At 38.4% G+C, this 19051-nt stretch overlaps 1 protein-coding gene across 1 annotated transcript in view; it reads left to right on the forward strand.

Annotated features, from left to right (window-relative positions):
- The first annotated feature begins 1052 nt into the window (after nucleotides 1-1052).
- Nucleotides 1053-19051, forward strand: part of LOC120542657 — a 61169-nt gene continuing 43170 nt past the window's right edge. Inside the window, exons 1-10 of the mRNA XM_039775258.1 lie at nucleotides 1053-1202; nucleotides 6316-6409; nucleotides 10251-10278; nucleotides 12111-12132; nucleotides 13306-13330; nucleotides 14027-14054; nucleotides 17254-17317; nucleotides 17510-17674; nucleotides 18525-18727; nucleotides 18831-18919. Coding sequence (XP_039631192.1) covers nucleotides 6349-6409; nucleotides 10251-10278; nucleotides 12111-12132; nucleotides 13306-13330; nucleotides 14027-14054; nucleotides 17254-17317; nucleotides 17510-17674; nucleotides 18525-18727; nucleotides 18831-18919 — 685 coding nt within the window. The 5' untranslated portion in view covers nucleotides 1053-1202; nucleotides 6316-6348. The remainder of the gene's footprint in view (nucleotides 1203-6315; nucleotides 6410-10250; nucleotides 10279-12110; nucleotides 12133-13305; nucleotides 13331-14026; nucleotides 14055-17253; nucleotides 17318-17509; nucleotides 17675-18524; nucleotides 18728-18830; nucleotides 18920-19051) is intronic.

A 19051-nucleotide genomic window follows, 5' to 3' on the forward strand; every position in this document is an offset into this window, starting at 1 on the left:
GGGTCACGGGGTAGCTGGAGTCTGTCCCAGCAAGCATTGGGTGCAAGGCAGGAACAAACCCTGAATTACTTGCCAGTCTGTATCAGGGTGAACACCAACACACACACACACACACACACACACACACAAACACTAGGAGCGAAGTCCTACATCAGTAGTTCTAAATCTGACTAAAAACAAAAAAATAAAATCAGAATGTTTCATTTCTTTAAAATTATCTGGTGTACTCTTAAGCCAGTCTTTTATTTTTTTAGTATTTGTAGATGTAGAGAATTGAGGGCAGCACACTGCTTTAGTGCTGTGGTAATCTCATCTATAGGACACTGGGCCCAGTCACTTGCTCTCCCCTTGCCCACAATACCCAAACTGTGTGAGTTCATTAAATTGCCCAGTATAAGGAAGTATGCAGTACATTTAACTGGCTCCCCATTCAGGATGGGTCACCGAAACACTGAACTAGATTATATGGGTGCAGATAAAATGGATGAATGGCACAGGGTGGCAGGTTCTCCTTTAGTGCACTTGACATGGAGACAGCGTAGCCCCCTAGAGTTGTGGACTATAAAGAACAGAGCGTCTGCTTCCGCCAGCCTCCTGTATCAGCCCGAATGCACCCGTTATAGATATATAGAAACAGCTTTGTTGGGAGGCACTTTGGATATGAGAATCAGCTAAGAAAATGAATGTAAATGGAAGATAAAATGTGTCTTCTTGAAACAAAACACACCACTGGATAAGCAGGTTAGGAAAATGAAGACGGATGGGTGACTACTTCTCTTACAATCCAGGGTCATTTAATCAGAATTCCATGAAAGTTCATGAGTGCTGTGAAATAAAATATAGTATATAAATTATGACCAGGCAAATGGTAAAATCCTGTCCAGAAAAAAAGGCAACATTTCAAAGCTAAGGGTACATTTACGAATGTTAATCCATTTTAGACTTTTCAAAAGACCAAGCAATTAGACGAGGTAATTATGAGAAATGTTGTGTAACTAAGCATAGTGATGAGAGTGCCGCCCACCTGAAGTCAGCCAGACTGACAGCAGACGCCTGCTCAGGTGTCATGGTGTTGCTCCGCCCACAAAGCCTCACCGAGTAGCTCAAAACCCCACCTGCACCCGCACAGCTCCATATTTCACACTTGGCCACCTACACCTGTCCTCTCTTCACCAATCTCCAAAGGGACAGCAGAGAACAGGGTAAGTGCACGGGCGCAGGTTCATCTGCTTAGAATACCTTAACCACAGTTAACACTGTTGATCATTTCTACTGTACATTTTTAATATTTCCATGTTTTTAATTTTAAACCTAGATTTAAAATGTTGATAAAATTAAAATGAATCTTCTAAATGGCTTGTTTTACATTCTAGGTAATAAATATACTTGACTGTATAGAAGCTTTTTTTTTTTTTTTTAATTAACAAATGTAGTTATTTTCAAAAAAGTATTCCAAATGAATATTACATTTATTTGATAGTATTTTCCAAACATATTGTTTACATCTTGTTTAACAATTGCTTCATTAGACGCACGCCGCATTGACTGTTACTGGCCATGATCCAGGCCAAGTATGTTTATAAAGTTTCCTTAGTTTAATCTTCTCAGTTCAGATTTCACATTTGAAAGGAAGAGTTTGAGGAAGCAATTTAATTTACAAGTGATGCCTGCATATCTTCACCGATGGAGGTGTAGAGGAATGTGGAAATCATGAAGTGTGGTTGATCACAAATACGTCTGATACGTAAGATAACCAGGATATATTAAACCAGTTAAATACAACTTTGTGTTATTCTTGGCATCATCTTCAGCGCCAGCTACTGTACTGCCTTACACATATCACGGGTAAGGAGAAAGGCGGAGTGAAGGAAAAAGTAGACCAAAAAAACTATCTGTGCTGCCAGCTACTTGTGTGATATCAAAAAGAGACATCACTTTAGAAGTGATTGTGCTTGGTCTCTAACTGTACCTCATACATTCATCCATTTTCTGAATTTGTCTGATCCCATTTTTAAAATAACAATGAGCCGGGGTCAATCTGGCTTGTTGCTCATTGTGCGTGGGTTGATGTGTGTGAATTTATCCTGAAATGAACTGGCATCTCATCCCGGGTTGCCATTTGCCAGGACAGACTGCTGCCCCCACAGTCCTGAAGTGCACTAAGACTACACTGATGATGGATTGAGGGACTGAAAACATTTTAAAGTATCAAAAGTATAAGCAATACAAAAAGGACATAAAAAGACAGAGTAATAAACACAGATGAAAGAAAGCAGAGCTGAATACAAACAAAGAATGTAAAGGCATAATGACTAAATTACACTGGGCACATTTTACACAAATGTCTTTTTCAAAGTACAAAAAGTATGCAGCAAAAGTGGAATTAATATTAAAAGGCTCATAAAGCTGGCTGCTTTCTTACTTTCAATTGATCTTTCTGAAAACAAAATTGAATACTGTGAGGCACCTGTACAGAATGTGACATGTCTCCACCCTTGCATGGTGACCTACTTTTACTTATGTCATCCTTATGTGTTTTTGTCACTTTGCATGTGAATTGCAAAGCCAGCTTCAACTTATGTCCCCCTTAGCAGCCCTTCCCGTCACTCGCTTTGCCACAGGCGTCCTTACCAGCAAGACAACATTGCACAATAGGAGTGTCAGTAGTTCCTCAGTGCTATGACAGCTCATCAGTCCGGTACTTCTGCATTCATCATGTCTGCATAATAGCTGGTACAACAAAGCCTGATAAACACAGACACTCGCTTGCACCATATCTACAAGAAAACTTCCTCACGCAGGTTTTGTCCCGTTCAGGGGTGCTGGGGGCCCAAATGGTGTCTCATGCAGCACTGAGTGTAGGGTAGGAACCAGTCCTAGTCAGGATACTCGTCCATTACAAGGCTCAGTAATAACTCGCATACTAGGTCAGTTTGGTACGTCCAAGAGACTTGACCAGCATGTCCTAGGAATATTGGAGGCAAACCATAATACAGGGAAAACCCACCTGGATACGGGTCGAATATACAAATTCCACATAGACGGCAACCAAGTGGTGAATACAAACCCAGAATCCATGAGGCAGCATGGGTAACCAATATACCAAATGCCTGTATATTGATTAATTTGTATTCATAACATTAACAAGTTGTTCATTCCTATTTCCACTATTTCTTGACATACTGTTTTTGTTATTTTTAAAAAGTGAGGTTATCCTTATCTTAACTTGTTCTTCTTTCGGCATGTCCAAACCCACACAATCTCACCTCTCTGATTTTGTCTCCCAACCATCCAACCTGTGCTGACCCTCTAATGTACTCATTTTTAATCCTATCCATCCTCGTCACACCAAATGCAAATCTTAGCATCTTTAACTCCAGCCACCTCCAGCTCTGTCTTCTGCTTTCTGGTCAGTGCCACCTTCTCCAACAAATATAACATAGCTGGTCTCACTACAATCCTATAGACCTTCCCTTTCATTCTTGCTGATACCTGTCTGTCACACTTCTCCACCCATTCCACCCTGCCTGCACTTTCTTTTTCACTTCTCTTCCACAAACCCCTTACTCTGTACTGTTGATCCCAAGTATTTAAACTCATTAACCTTCGCCAACTCTACTCCCTGCATCCTCACCATTCCACTGGCCTCCCTCTCATTTACACACATGTATTCTGTCTTGTTCCTACTGACCTTCATTCCTCCCCTCTCTAGAGCATCACTCCACCTCTCCAGGGTCTACACAACCTGCTCCCTACTATCACTACAGATCACAATGTCATCAGCAAACATCATAGTCCACATGGACTCCTGTCTAATCTAGTCTGTGAACCTGTCCATCACCATTACAAATAAGAAAAGACTCAGAGCCGATCCCTGATGTATTTTTTAATCCCACCTCCACCTTGAATGCAGACTTCACCACTGTCACACTTCCCTCATACATATCCTGTACAACTCTTATGAACTTCTCTGCCACTCCCGACTTCTCCATACAACACCACAACTCCTCTCGAGGCACCCTGTCATATGCTTTATCCAGGTTCACAAAGGCGAAATGTAACTCCTTCTGGCCTTCTCTATACTTCTGCCTTAACATCCTCAGACCAAACATGGCATCTGTGGTGCTCTTTCTTGGCATGAAACCATACTGCTGCTCAATAATCATCACCTCCCTTCTTAACAGAGCTTCCACTACTCTTTCCCATAACTTCACGCTGTGGTTCATCAATTTTATCCCCCCCGTAGTTACTACAGACCTGCACATCCTCCTTATTCTTAAATATCGGCACCAGTACACTTCTTCTCCACTCCTCAGGCATCCTTTCATTTTCCAAGATTCCATTAAACAATCTGGTTAAAAACTCTCTCCTAAACACCTCCATGCTTCCACAGGTATGTAATCTGGACCAACGGCCTTTCCATTTTTCTTCCTCTTCATAGCTGTCCTTACTTCCTCCTTGCAAATCAGTTGCACTTCCTGATTCACTAAATCCACATCATCCAACCTTCTCTATTTCTCATTCTCTTCATTCATCACCCTCTCAAAGTACTCTTTCCATCTTCTCAATACACTCTCCTCGCTTGTGAGTACGTTTCCCTCTTTATCCTTTATCACCCTAACCTTCTGCACATCTTTCCCAGCTTGGTCCCTCTGTCTAGCCAATCAGTACAGGTCCTTTTCTCCCTCCTTAGTGTCCAACCTCTAATACAACTCATGACATGCCTTTTCTTTAGCCTTCACCACCTCTCTCTTTACCTTGCGCCTTATCTCCTTGCACTCGTCTACTTTCTGCATCTCTCTGACTATCCCACTTCTTCTTCACCATCCTCTTCCTCTGTATACTCTCCTGTACATCCCTATTCCACCACCAGGTTTCCTTTTACTCCTTCCTCTGTCCAGATGTCATGCCAAGCAGCCTTCTTGATAAGGTTATCCTTATCTTAACAAAATCAAAAAATAACAGTACAACGGTAGCAAAGCAGTCAATGCTCGTGCCTCACAGCTCTAAGGATCTCTGCTCAATTTCAGGCTTGATCACAGTCTGCGTGGAATTTTCTGTGTCTTTTTGGGCTATTCTCCATGCACTCCAGTGTAAGCAAAGCTGCTCTGTCTGACCACGAGTGTGCCCCATCCAGATTGACTCCTGCTTTGAGCCCTGGAAAAGAATAAGCCAGTAGTAATGTTGACCTTCTGTCTCTTTAAAGATTTTGTGGACAACCAAAGCCAACTCAGTTATGAAATCCATTGATACAAAACCAGAGTAAGCATACTGTATGTCAGGACAAGCCAAGCTGCAAATGCTACCAGATGCTTTGCAGTCTTAATCCTTAAGTAGTAGAAGACAAACTGGTTTTGAAATTCTTGGACTTTTGTAAACCTCAAGTTCAGAATCTTGAAGTTATTTTTGACAGTAATTTCTCTTTTGAGAAGCATTAATTCTGCAGTCAAGCGTTGTTTTTTTCAGCTTCATCTTTCAGCCAAGGTTAAGCCTTTTTTTTATCTCCTAGGGATCTTGAAAAAGTTACTCATGCTAATACCTTTTCTTGGCTTGATTACTGTAACTTGTATTCTGTGATCAGCAAATTCCTGATATGCAGATTGTGGTTGGTTCAGAATGCTGCTGCTCATTTTTTGGTTAGGGTAAAAAAGTTTGCCTCTGTATCTCCAATTTTAGCCTCTTTACACTGGCAGCCTGTTAGTTTTCAAATTGATTTTAAAATTCTGCTGCCGATTTTTAAATCACTACATTTATCTGACTTGTGTGTTATACACTAGCCATCCAGAGAGGTTAGATTTATTGGTCAGTTTCTCTTGTAGTCCCTCATACTAAGTGCAAAACTAAGGGGGAAAGGACTTTTGCAGCTGCTGCACCTCATCTGTGGAATTGTTTACCTCAGGGGTCACTTGAACTGTTTAAATCTAGACTGAAGACTCACTTCTATTCTCTGGCTTTCCGGTGACTTTGTGTGTTTTCAATTTGCTGCTCTTTGTATTGCATTTTGTTCTATTTATTTAAGTTTATTGTATATTTTAAACACTTTGGCTACAGCTTAAGCTACAGCATTACTTAAATGCGCAATATAAATAAACTGACGTAAAAGACATTTTTAGAAATGTGTTCTTATATATGATTTAAATATTTTACGCCAAGTCCATAATCATTTTTGTACATTTGTTCCAATTATAATGCTTTAAACACAAGGTTGCAACTTAAGGCAGAAGGTGTGTGAATAAAGGATTGCTACAAATTCACGTTTTAAGTTTTATTACAAGGCTGCTTTTGAACTTGCTCCTTTCTTTATTTTACCCACAGAAACACTTAGATGACCGAGCACCAAGAAGCCATATGACCATGGGACCCAGCAACTTGGCTCTCTACACCTTGATGGTGTTGGCCTTTTCCTCAGGTAAGTTTGTCTGTTTTGAAAAGCAGAACATTACAGAGACACAGTAATTAAACAAACAAATAACCTAACAGATACAAAAAAGTTTACTTCATAATCAGTCCAGAAAAAACAAAGAAAAAAAACCACACAATTTATTCCTTTACTTGACTCTTGAAAGCAACTTTGGTAATCAAAAGTAGTCCAATCCAAGTTCAGAACACAGCAGAGGTAAAAACTGAACAGTTCAAAGCAGTTGACGGGATGTCTGTGGGTTTCTGTTGTTCGATATCCTCGCTATGGTTGAAGGGCCACCTTTTACATTCAACCAATCAGATTTCAAGCAGAGCCTGTATGGACATTCCATGTTCTTCTACTTAAAATGAGCTCACCAGAGAAATGTAATGGATGACAGAGATGTTTCTGCCAAGCTTCGAGGATTTTTCATATACTTACATAATGAATGAATGACCATTTTCTGGTCTTCAAACGTGGAATTTTGAGTGTCTTTCTGTGTAGTTTCTAATGATTTTAGAAGCAAACTTAAAAGCAGACGGGGTGAAGGTAAATGGCTGATTTTTAATTCCCACACTCTTCCCAATCACATTTTATATACCAAGACATGGCACACCACTGAAGTGTGTCAGATCAAAAACTTGATTCTGGTCAACAGGTTTGCAGGAATTTATCTATTTTTTTTGCAAATCATGCTAAACATCCTGGTAAAAAATCGATCACATTGTAAAAAGAATGCCATTGCAATGGCAACCTTTTATTTTCAAAACTAAAAATATGTGGCATGATGATGCAATGCTTGCTACTGCTGCTTGATAGATTTATGGGTCTGGGTTCAAGTCTCAACTTGGTTACAAATTTGCAAATTCTGTCTGTGTCCATAAGTCTTTTTTAATTGGTGTTCTCGCTCTGTCTTGCAACCCAAGACCATACAAATCCAAGGTCACTTTGTAAAGGTGTGTGAATGAGTAGGGGTAGGAATGGCATGTTCTTGCATCTCCAAGGTTGGCTATGCCCTGTGTTCGGTGTTGACAGGATCATCACAACCCCATAATGAAAAGGCAGAATAAGAATAATGACAAATGCTTCCAGTCCAAAGAGATCCTAATACTGAACTCAAATTTTTATTTTTTGTTTACATAAATTCTCTCTGTCCATCAAGCATTTCCCTGTTTCAAATTCAGGGTCACAGGGATCTAAGACCAGTCCAGCACAAGACAGGATCCCAGGAGGGATGTCAGTCCATTACAAGTCACACAGATATTCACTTAAACTCATTTGCTATAGGACATTTCAGCTAATTCAAACATTTTTGGAATACAAAATATATTTTAAAAAGAAATCATGGGGGAAAAACCTTTAGACTCCATAGGCAGTGAATACTCAGAGGAATCTCCTTATGAATTGAATTTTGGCAGAGAAGTTCTCCACATTGATTTATGAGGGTACACATTAATACCATTGTTGCCTGGGTTTCCCTGGCTCCCTTACTGGGAGCTTCAGCCATTTTAGAGATGACGACAGTGGCAGAAAGTCTTAGAGAAAGAGGCCAAAGAGCAGATCAGCCAGATAGTGGCAGCTTTTATAACACAGATTAGATAATGGAACAAGGTCAGTGTTGGGGGCAAATAGCACAATGTAAAAGGAAACAAAAATTGAAAACTTTACCTAACCTGTCTAAGTCTCAAAGAATGTGGCCTGGTTAGTCAATCTCTAAGCCAACAGAAAATGCTGAGTGACAAGTTATTTTAATAAAGTGAACTAACAAAACAAAGCCTATAAATCATAGCAATTCTATTTAGTATATTCACAAAGACACTGGGGCAAAGTCACCTGCCTGAGAATGAGCCTATTCAGCTATATGTACCATAGCCACAGGCTTTTTTTTTTTTTTATTAAATTTTTACCAACAATTTTTCACTTGTCACCAAGTATTCCCATGCATGTTTAAATTTCAAGAACATAAATTAGGCCTAGTTACCCAGAAAACAAAAGTAAACATTCAACAAAAATGACAAAATGGTCAGTGACACAGGGAAAAGACAAAAACACTGACAAAAAATATTAGATTACTCTGTATGAGAGAAATCTGTCAAAGTGATCATTACACTAAATTCAGGTCCCCTAGGATACAGGGGCAAAAATCAGTCTTAGAATTTGATTTCTGTGACTGCATGGGAGTACTGTATATCAAGTGCATATCTGGAAAATGGAGGAGATATTGGTTTTATCATCTGAAGGCTTAGTGTGCATCACCCTGCATGATGGCTTTCCTATTAGAGCATACCTGGGCATGGGTTTTGCTGGATAACAGAGCATTGAAAGGGCAAGGTGGGTCGTGTCACACAATGAATGTCTACAGATCTCCGACACAGATATGTCTTTATTACCTCTTGGAAGATAAAGATTGTTGTCAAATGAGGGTTTCTGTTTAGAGTGCAAAACAATCCATTTCAACCAAAAGTATGTGGACCTTGTGTTATTTGCTTCAGTTGTTCATCCGATTATGAGATATTATTGTTATTGTACTGCTATAACATAAATATCACACAGAATAGACATACAAACATATTACTGTGGTGTACTCTCTCACATTGCCCGTCTTCATAGTACTTATATATTATGACAGACAAGGCACATACTCAGGCTCACTGGGTCCATTTCAGTGTCACCAGTTAGCCTAAAGGGTGTTAGCAGATGTGGCAAGAAAGCTTATACAGACACAGGAGAACAGATAAACTCCACACAGTTGAGCAGGAAGAGGGCTTGAACCCAAAACACCACAGCAATGACGCTGCTTAACCAACCACTGCACCATCCTAATGTTCAAATAGCATTCCATAAACTATTTTTCTGAATATGGAAAAATATACCGTACTAGTCAAATTACCTGTCAAAGACAAGTAATACCAAATATTTTTTAATTTATTTGACACATGTGCACCTTCAACGCCTTTACTTGTTATCCTCATGTGTCTGAATTTCTCATGGTGGGAGCTCCCACTCTTGAGCACGTTCTTGTCAGACTCGGTCATTTCGAGGTGCCTTGCTCACGTCCTGTTTATACTTTGTCTCTGAAGGTGACTCTCAGCATGCCTCCTACGCCTTTTCTCATCCTTGTGGGTCTCACGCTCAAGTTCCTCTTTCGATCACATCACCAACGCCAAACTGACCATTCAGATGACACAAAGACCTTGGCATTTTATTATATAGTTGATAGAGGATTTCTGAATTAAATTTCCAGCTAGTCAAAATTTACAAAGGATTTCAAAAATGTTGTCTCAACTCATCAGAACTTAATATCAGCCAAGGGAAGGCACCAAATGTTAAAAAAGTTTACCTTAGGCAGCTCCTTATTGGCAGAGTAGAAGTAAAAGTGTGCATGTAGTGTGCACTTTTGTGATAGACTGCTTCCCCATCCACTATCAGGATACAACTCAGTCTTCCAAAATACTGTGATGAATGTATGGATGACAGTGCAGCCATTTTCAATCTGTTTTGTGTATTATAAAATAGCTATTTGTACCATGGGATATCTGGAAACCCTAAGTCAACCAAACCATATGTTATTTGGCAGAATGATGGTAGATGATAGACATACCATGTGTAGCTTAAAAGAGCAGGTCTGGTGCACATTCCCGTCTTCTACTATGTACTCAGGCTTGTTCAACGCCGCTTTTCACACTTTTAGTATTAAGTTGTGCGCATATTTAATCCCTAAATATCATCCTAATATAACTTGGAGTGTCTTCAATAGCTATTAACTTTCAGACTTTTAAATAAAAAACAAGACAGCTGAAAAATAAATGATGAAGTATTTTGTAATATCTTTAACCTTTCTCTTTTGCAGGACTTGTTCTCTGCTCAGGATCAAACAAGTAAGAATTTAATACCTTACATCATGTTGACTGATTTGAATTTGTGCTGATGATGTTAGCATTTAATGGCATTGATAAAGAAGAATACGCTTCAGCTCCCATTACAGGGAGGAAAAAGTATGGATGGATATTAATTTACATGGATGTCATTTGTAATTGATAGGGTTTTATATTTTCGCAGTTTTATTCTGGGATGTTATAATGTCCAGGCGGCCATCCTTCAGATTCTGGTTCAGTATTTCTAATATAGAAATAAGTCTCATTCCTGCCTTTATTTAAAACTTCATGGCCCATGGATGACTGGAAGGAGCAGTAAAGGTGTTTAGGTAGAACAAAACACTATGGAACATAATAACATCCATATAAATAAAGCTAAGAACGGCTTTCTGCCTCCAGTCTAGTAGAGATAGGGGGGCTCGAAGGTGGCTTCTTTGTTATGCAATAAATTTTTTTCTTACATTTTTTAATCTCAAATCAAGGATTCATACATACAGATTGTCATGAAGGTTTAGGGTTAAATTAAAGTTAATCCTATTTAACAAGTAGTACACGCATCATCTCGATACTGCCCCGGGGAAGAACTCACAGATTATAACAGCTTAACAGTTTTGTTGAGAGTACACCCTGTTGGATCAAGATATTTGTGTTCTGCAGAATAAAGTCAGTATGTTTTGCTACTGCTAGAAAGAGAACTCATTTAAATCCAACATCTTCCAATTCCAGAAGAAAGTGTCTGATGTGGGGTTCTTAAAGCCAACAACAGTGAAAAAACCATTTAAAACCATTCATTGAAAATATATAGCTCTTCTCAAGATACATAATAGAGGCTTAAATACTGACAGGCCATGCAAAACATGATATCACCTTCATCCCAAGAATACCTCCGATTCCCAATAATTTTCCATTCTCTTTTAAAAGTCTACAACTTCTTATTTGTGTCTGCTTTGCTATGACCATAAGCAAATAATAAGGATAGGTACTGAAAACTGTAAGCATTGATTTAAGAACAGATTGCTTTTCTCAAATGCTGCTCTGTGTTGTTTGCTCACATCATCCAAGGTGACGACAGTTGATGTTGCTTTACTGCATCCACCCATCCATTATCCAACCCGCTATATCCTAACTACAGGGTCATGGGGGTCTGCTGGAGCCAATTCCAGCCAGCACAGGGCACAAGGCAGGAAACAAACCCCAGGAAGGGCGCCAGCCCACCGCAGAGCTTTACCGCAGATGATTTTTATAAAAATAACAGTATATTTATTATTTCAATTTAATTGCAACATCTCTGTAACTATATCAATATGCATTATAAAGTGGAATAAGTATTTATTCATTTAAGAAATCAATGCTGTTTATTCCTCTGCAATTTTGAAATAGCTACTTACCTGTCACAGAGAGCTAATTAATAATAAAGACAACTATGACATATTGTGATGCAATAGTTAGAGACCCACGGCACTAAAGACCTGTGTGTGATCCTCTGTGTGACATCTATACATTTTTCCAGCCTTTTCTCATTTCCATTAGGCATTTTAATTAATTTGATTATTTCCTTACACTGGAAAATATATATGCAGTATCTCTGCAATTGAATTACTTGAATCAGGAGTTATACATTTGCTTGTTATAAGTGTATGTGGATCTGTGCAAAAGCATGTCCCCAGATGGGGTGTCCTGTGCAGAGTGTGTTCCCCCTTTTCTGGAAAGTCACCATTGTCTCTTGAAACAAGAATGGAAAAAGTATCTTCGGAATAGTTATAAAAAAACAAAAATTAAAATAGTCTTTCTTCTCATCTCAATAATCTTTTTTTCTCTTTATTCTTTATTTGCAGCTCTGTTCCTCTTCAGTACACAGTAAGTATCATGGATACATTGGCATTTTTGTACTCTGGGATAGTGCATAGGAGTAGCCAAATTTAAGGTAAAAAGCAAGAAGAAATATAATCATGCTGAAAAAATTAAAGACAATGTTAACCACTTCCCTTTGACTCTTATGCATTGAAATGTGGTGCTTCTTCCCCTCTTTTTTATTCTTTTCAGTACATGAGTAGCCTGTATCCAATTTTCTTTTGCCGGGCCTCACTGATTTAGCATTTCTTTTTTGGCACCACTGTTTATGAATTCTGTCTCGTGTCTTACTTTACTGACACAGTGGTTAGAGCTGGGGTCTCACAGCTATAGTGTACTGGATTCAAATCTTGTGCCAAGACTGAGGAAAAAATAAAAAAGGAAATTACAAGTCTCTCACTGTCTGTGTGTGGAATATCCAAATTCTCCCCTTGTCTATCTGGGGTTTTTCTGACCCCTTCCCAAAGAACTGTGTTTGGTCAAATAGTAATTCAAAATTGGCCCAGCAATGAACTGGTGCCCTTTTACCTTGTTAGCAGTGCTCTGGCAAACACAACCCTAAATTAACTGGGTTTTGGCACACTTTCAGAATGGCTATCTCACAGCACCTGAGTCCTGGGTTCGACTTCCTGCCCAGTCATTGTATATGAAGAGTTTCTATGAACTTTCATGACTTTCTCCAGGTACACCCACCTGCTGAGGATGTGTCTGTTAAGCTAATTGTCACCTCTAAATTAGCACCGTGTGGGTGTGTGTGAATGGGCCCAACAATGAACTGCCACCCCACCCAGTTTCACTTCTTGTCCTGCACCCAGTGCTTCTGGGGTATGTTCCAGCCTCATTCTGTCCTGAATTGGATTAGGTTGTTTTGAGAATGGAAAAACATCCATCCAGTTATCATGGAGGATGCATCGTGGCTTAGTGGTTAGAGTTTCTGCCTCATAATGCTTGGACCTCAGGTACCCTGCTATGATGGACATGTCTCACCCATGGATTAGGTTCCTCCGTACTCCAATGACATGCTGCCAGACTGTTTGGTACCTCAAACTTGGCCCTGCATGAGTAAGTGGCGTGCCACAGGTATCCTCTGTATGGTGCCATTGATCCTTAACACTGTACAAATGTCACTGCTCTGTCGCCAGTTCCATTTTAACAAGTCAATTTTGTATTTCCTTCTAGTGCTCTCTTCTTAATACAGCAAATGGTAAGTTAAAAAAACAAAAAACTTAATTTGCATACAAAAAGATAGAAAGGGAAGTTGTGAGAGAATAACAGACACTGAGTTAACCCCAAGCAAAATGAAGTACGCAGTGGCAAGTTATGCATAGTAGACATAAGGCTTTTAATTAGAGAACAATATGACCCTGTGTCTGATAAGTGTGAAGATTTGTTTTGTTCTTTAGGGTTTAAATTTTGTTTAACGACACTCTGCTTGATTTTCTATTTAGTATACTTCATTTTTTAAAAATGATTGTAATATTAATCAATGATAATATCCAAGTAACTATGATATATCTTTGTTTTTGTTGATTACTCTGTGGAAATCACCTTGAGTTGCATGTAAAAGTATAATAAGGTGACATATAAATCAAACTATTAGTTATTACTAAGAGGCTTTCAAAAAGTCAAATGCAATAGCAGTTTCCATATCCTGAATTTTTAAAAGTGTTAAGCCTGAAGTCCTGCAGCAGATGGCACTTGCCATCCTGTGATTGAAACTTAAGGAAGCCCAGTGGTGATGGGGGGCTGTGAGCATACTTATGGTGAGGGTCTTTATGGCACAACTTATTCTGAAGTGTTCCCAGATCTTGTGGTACATTAAGACAAGTTTTTTTTTTGCGTCACAATCTCACTGTCCTTATCTTTAAATACCCAATGAACTTTTATTTTTATTTTACAGTCAGTGTCATTTGTGAAAGCTATAACAGGTAGGTAATACTGACAATGCCTTTCAGTTGCTTTCTTTATATCTTAAGTTATGTGTGACAACTTTATTTGAATTTTGTGTTCAAATTTCAAATTCCATTGCCTCCAAAACTGTGAAGGACCAGTATTGAACAGAGAAAGAAAATTAGTAGCAGATGATTTAAAAAATTGAGTTATTTTTTGTACATTTCATAGATGTGTGTCCTACTATGAAGATTCTTAAAAAAAGGACTTCTTTTTTTAAACTTTGTATACCTGAGCTTTGTGTTATTTGTGTCATATTGAACCATTGCTGTATGAACGACTATGTGTCAGTTTGGAAACTGTCCCGATATACAGGAAACAGGAATTTAATTTTAAAAATGTATGTGTATTGACTCAATACTGGCCCTGTGCGAGGGAGAGAGCAAGTGTTTCAGTTTTGGGACATATATCACATGCAAATGTTTTTTGTGAATATTTGAACATGCACAGTTATTGATTAGCTCCATCTACAGGCTAATTTTTGGGATGTGCTAACATTTTTATTGAACGCCAAAGTCCTACATACAGTATAGGGTGGTCCAGATCTAATTATGCAATTTTTATTACGCTATAGCTTATTAAGTGTATTATATAGAAAATCATCCAAAAAAATCCCGGACCATCGAGAAGTGTGCGAACTGACGACATGAAGAATTGTCTTTGTGCCGAACTGGAATCGTCCCCGCATAAATCAAAGTCATCCAGGCAATCTGGATCTGCATAATAATCTGGACCACCCTGTATATAATATATGATCACAACTGATACACTGTGAAAGCATAAAAGGCTCCATTTTTGTTTCTTTTCCTATCTTTTGAAGTACACATTCCAGAGACGTACATTTTATGATAAAAAACTCCAAGCTCCAGGTGCAGTTGAGCTTGGTGCACAACGTGAATAAAATTGGCATGATTACATCAGGCCCTTTTGTCATGCCTGAAGCGGGAAGAGTATGGCAAATTTTATTAATTTTCTAACTAAAGTTATTAATTTTGCACAAGTTGTGCCATACTGGACTAGAAGGTTTAAGAGGAGCTTATTCTTGGAAGTACATACTGTAAATACAGTGATGCCAACTGTACACATGTTCACAAGGACACAAATGTCACATTTGACTTGAACAGTACAGCTCCATGATGAAACTCTGAAAGGACTAGGAGGAGTAGAACCTGCAGCACAGCACTCATAGCACTGGCACAGTTGTTTGTAACATGGGCAGGGCACCTCAGTCAGTAGCATTCCTCTGTCAGGCACTGTTGGCATCAGTAAACAAAGGCAATATGACAACAGGCTGAAGGGCATAGCAGGACCATACTTTTGGCACAGGTACATAAACAGTAAGTGTACGTTTTAGGTGTGCCGACAGGCAGAAATAATACTATATGAAATTAAACAACTGCACCGAATGTTTGATTAACAAAAATTACCATGCCTAAGGTCATTAATACAAATGTAAGGAACGCAGTAAAAGAAATAAAAGGAAAATAACACTTTATCTAGTACAGTGCTCTAAATGTAATATGTTCAGCAAAGACCGTGCCTGAACAATACGTACCACACACTAAAAGACAAAAAAAAAAAAAAGTGAAAAAGCACAAACAAGAATCCTAAAGCCCTTGGCGAGTCTACAGTAACTAAACTAAAAAGTCACTGCTAGTTCTTCTCCTGGTCTCTTGGACTTTAATATGCTAACTCCACTTTGTCTCCTTTCGCACTTCATGACCCCCTTTGTACCCCTCCGAGTCCTTAAAGGATGAAAACAGGGCATGGGACTGGGTGGAGGAGCAGAAAAGAGAAACCAGTCAAATGAAAAAATGAGGAAATAGTCATATGATATTTGGGCAGAATATGCTGTGAATTTTTCTTTTGGCGGTTAAAGCTTATCGCCTGCTAATCCACCTTAGGATATTTTTGTAACAGTTACGTCAAGTGATAATAGATACAATTTTTGCAAGACTGGTTTGGCATAAGTTGCTTCAGCCAAATGAGAATAACGCTTCCCATAAATTAATTTTTTCAAAACTGTGTAATGGGCTATGGAATTTGCTATTTAAATCAATAATAATTTGTGAAAAAACTACCATCATTTACTCAGGTGTTTATCACAAAATCAGCCCTCGCAGATCTGGTCCAAGTTAAAATTTTTGATGGGGCGTCACTTTCTTTTTTGCGAATAAAACAAATAACTTTCTCCAGTGCTTTATTTTGTTGACTACAAACTCTTCTATTTAAAAAGTCTTCACACTTTTCACTAAATTTTGAAAAAAGCAAAGCAAAAGAGTAGGGCACGCACAACCTAGCAACATTTGAATGCTTTGTACAAAAAGCTGGTTAGACCAGATTTAACTGCAGAGAGGGCCCAGTCCTTCATAACTAAGACCTCTAACATAAATGCATAAAAGTATTTTTTAGGTCAGTTAAAGGTAATTACTTGGTGATTATGAAAGTGAATTGAATTGCATAGAAAGAAGTGTAGTGTTTGCACCAAACTAATGCTCAAAATGGGTCATGAAAATTTAACTGGAACCAAACCTTAACATGCATACCTCAACAGTTTTAAAATGCCTTGAGCATATTTCTGTCATTTATAATTTGTGTCCAATACATTTGTGTCACCAATAAACTCCAAAAGAGAAAGAAATGCAGGAAACATTATCTCATCTATTCTTAAACTCAATAAATCAATTTCAAGGTCCCACTTGGCTGGAGGCTGTCGTGGTAGCAGACAAAGCCACTGCAATGACCAGCCCTGGGTGCCAGTACATCACAGGACACACAGATGCACACACTAACGCTCGCACTACATCATTTTAAAGTTGCCCATTAACCTATCGGGCATGTCTTTTAACGTAATCGGTTCCTAAACAACAGTACCACCAAAAAAGCATAATTCTTTTTAGCTAGACTGATGTTCTAAACAAAGTCTGAAAGAAGTCTCTGTGGTCTTCAATGAGTGAGAGCGCATTCAAAATACTGCAATACTTAATGTAAAGTACATTGCTTCATCAAAACAAAGAGTTTAATTCAGAATACAATACTTCTGATCCACAGTGACTGTAGCACAGACTCAGGCAGAACATGAAATGGACATGAAACTTTCATGGTTGGAAATATTCACAAATTTTATCCAGTCTAACTTCAATGAAAATCCTAATGTTAAATTTCTTTTTTTATTAGCACTGAGCAGAACATCACGGCAAATCCTTGTGATAACAACATTCTTGATTACATATGTCCTATAGTAAGTATTGTGAAGAGTCTTAATTATTAGATTTTAACTACTTATGTCTGAAGGTTGCACATTAGTACATAGCATTATGTTTCTCACCAAGACCTATACCTTCTAATGACTTGCAGTGGTCTATTTATTAAATGTAGATGTAAATGTGTACTAAATGTAGACAAGTGATATTTCTTTTTTTCTTCTGTTTAGCCTAACAACCTTAATGCAAGTATCTTTGCTGCTCTGATTAACTGCCTAGTGAACGATTCAGTGAACTACACAAATGAAGAACTGCAAGCATTATTTCAAACAAACCAAGGAATTCTGGACGCTGCCCTATTGCTTAATCTTACGACGCCAATGATTCCATCACAGGTACCCCACTGAGAATACTTTCCCATTCATAGGACTTGGGCTAAAGAAATAATCAGTTACTGAATTAACTGTCACAGTACATCTCAGCCTCACCCCCACATAGGAATTTCAAACATAACTCCATGGCCCATCATATGAGCTCCCATCCACAAGTTTGTTCAGCTCATGAATTCACACATTTGAATAAGAATATGAAATGTGGTGAGAATCTAAGTCTCGGCCTGTTTTATTGGAGTAATTGTTTATAATAAAAATAATAAGATTTGGGTTGAAATGCTTTTGTCCTCTCTGTACAAGCTTAATCGTATGAGACAGTCATGGTCATCCCTAGTATTTTAAATATCTATCTATACATCACATACACAAACACTTAAGAGTATATATATCTCAAGGATATCTAAGGAAAAGGGAATATTGTTCTATGATAGCAATATATAGGAGTATACGTACGTCTAAACCAGGTTTTAGACACATATATAAATATATATTAATAAAATAAACATGTTTAAAACCTGGACACATGTGTGGTTTATTGTGACTGGCCAATTTTTGGAGTGATCAGCAGCCGATTAATGGCTGAATCAGTACCAGCAGCTTCATATAGAACACAACCCTGGTGTGACCAACACCATCCTGCAGCCTGCCTCTATACTTTAAATAACACTGACCTATAGGGAGGCCTTTTATTATAGCATACAGGATATACTTCAAAAACCATGCTAAAAACTGTGGGCAAAAACTATTCCCCAATGGTGACTAGAAGATATTCACAAAGGTTGCCTTAATCATTCAAACTTAATTAATCAAACTTGCTTAATTAGGATTGTAATCATTTCTTTTGTTTTTATAGGGTCATATGGCACCTCAAACAGACATCTTAAACACAATTTTCGAGATCAAAATAAGCAACTTCAGTAGCAGCAGCTTGTCAAATGTGAGCTTCATCAGCCAGCTATTTTCGCAGGAGCTGAAGCCATTTCTACCCTTCGCATCACCTGATTTCTTTGCCTGTCTCAGCACCGTAAATTTTACCTGCAACTCCTACCAGGAAATGTAATGTTCATAATTTGCTTTCAGAATTGGTTTTACACCTACATACTGTATGGAAACTTACTGTAAGTCAATATGGTAATAACATTACTTGTTCTTGTTGTAGAATCAAGGACTTTAGTGCTGCAATTCCCAACTTGGCAAATGTGTCTACCATTTTTATCCCACAATTCATGTCTACGCACCTCACTTCAGGTAATTAAAAGATTTTTTAATTGATAGAAGCATTTCCTCATTGATTAAGTACCCTCAGTGTGAAATCCACATCCAAACATTTTCCAACTGGAGTATGTGAGTTTTCCCAGCATCTGCTCGTGTGTCCTCCTG

This window comes from Polypterus senegalus, chromosome 13, assembly GCF_016835505.1.
Source record: "Polypterus senegalus isolate Bchr_013 chromosome 13, ASM1683550v1, whole genome shotgun sequence".
NCBI classification, from domain to species: Eukaryota; Metazoa; Chordata; class Cladistia; order Polypteriformes; family Polypteridae; genus Polypterus; species Polypterus senegalus.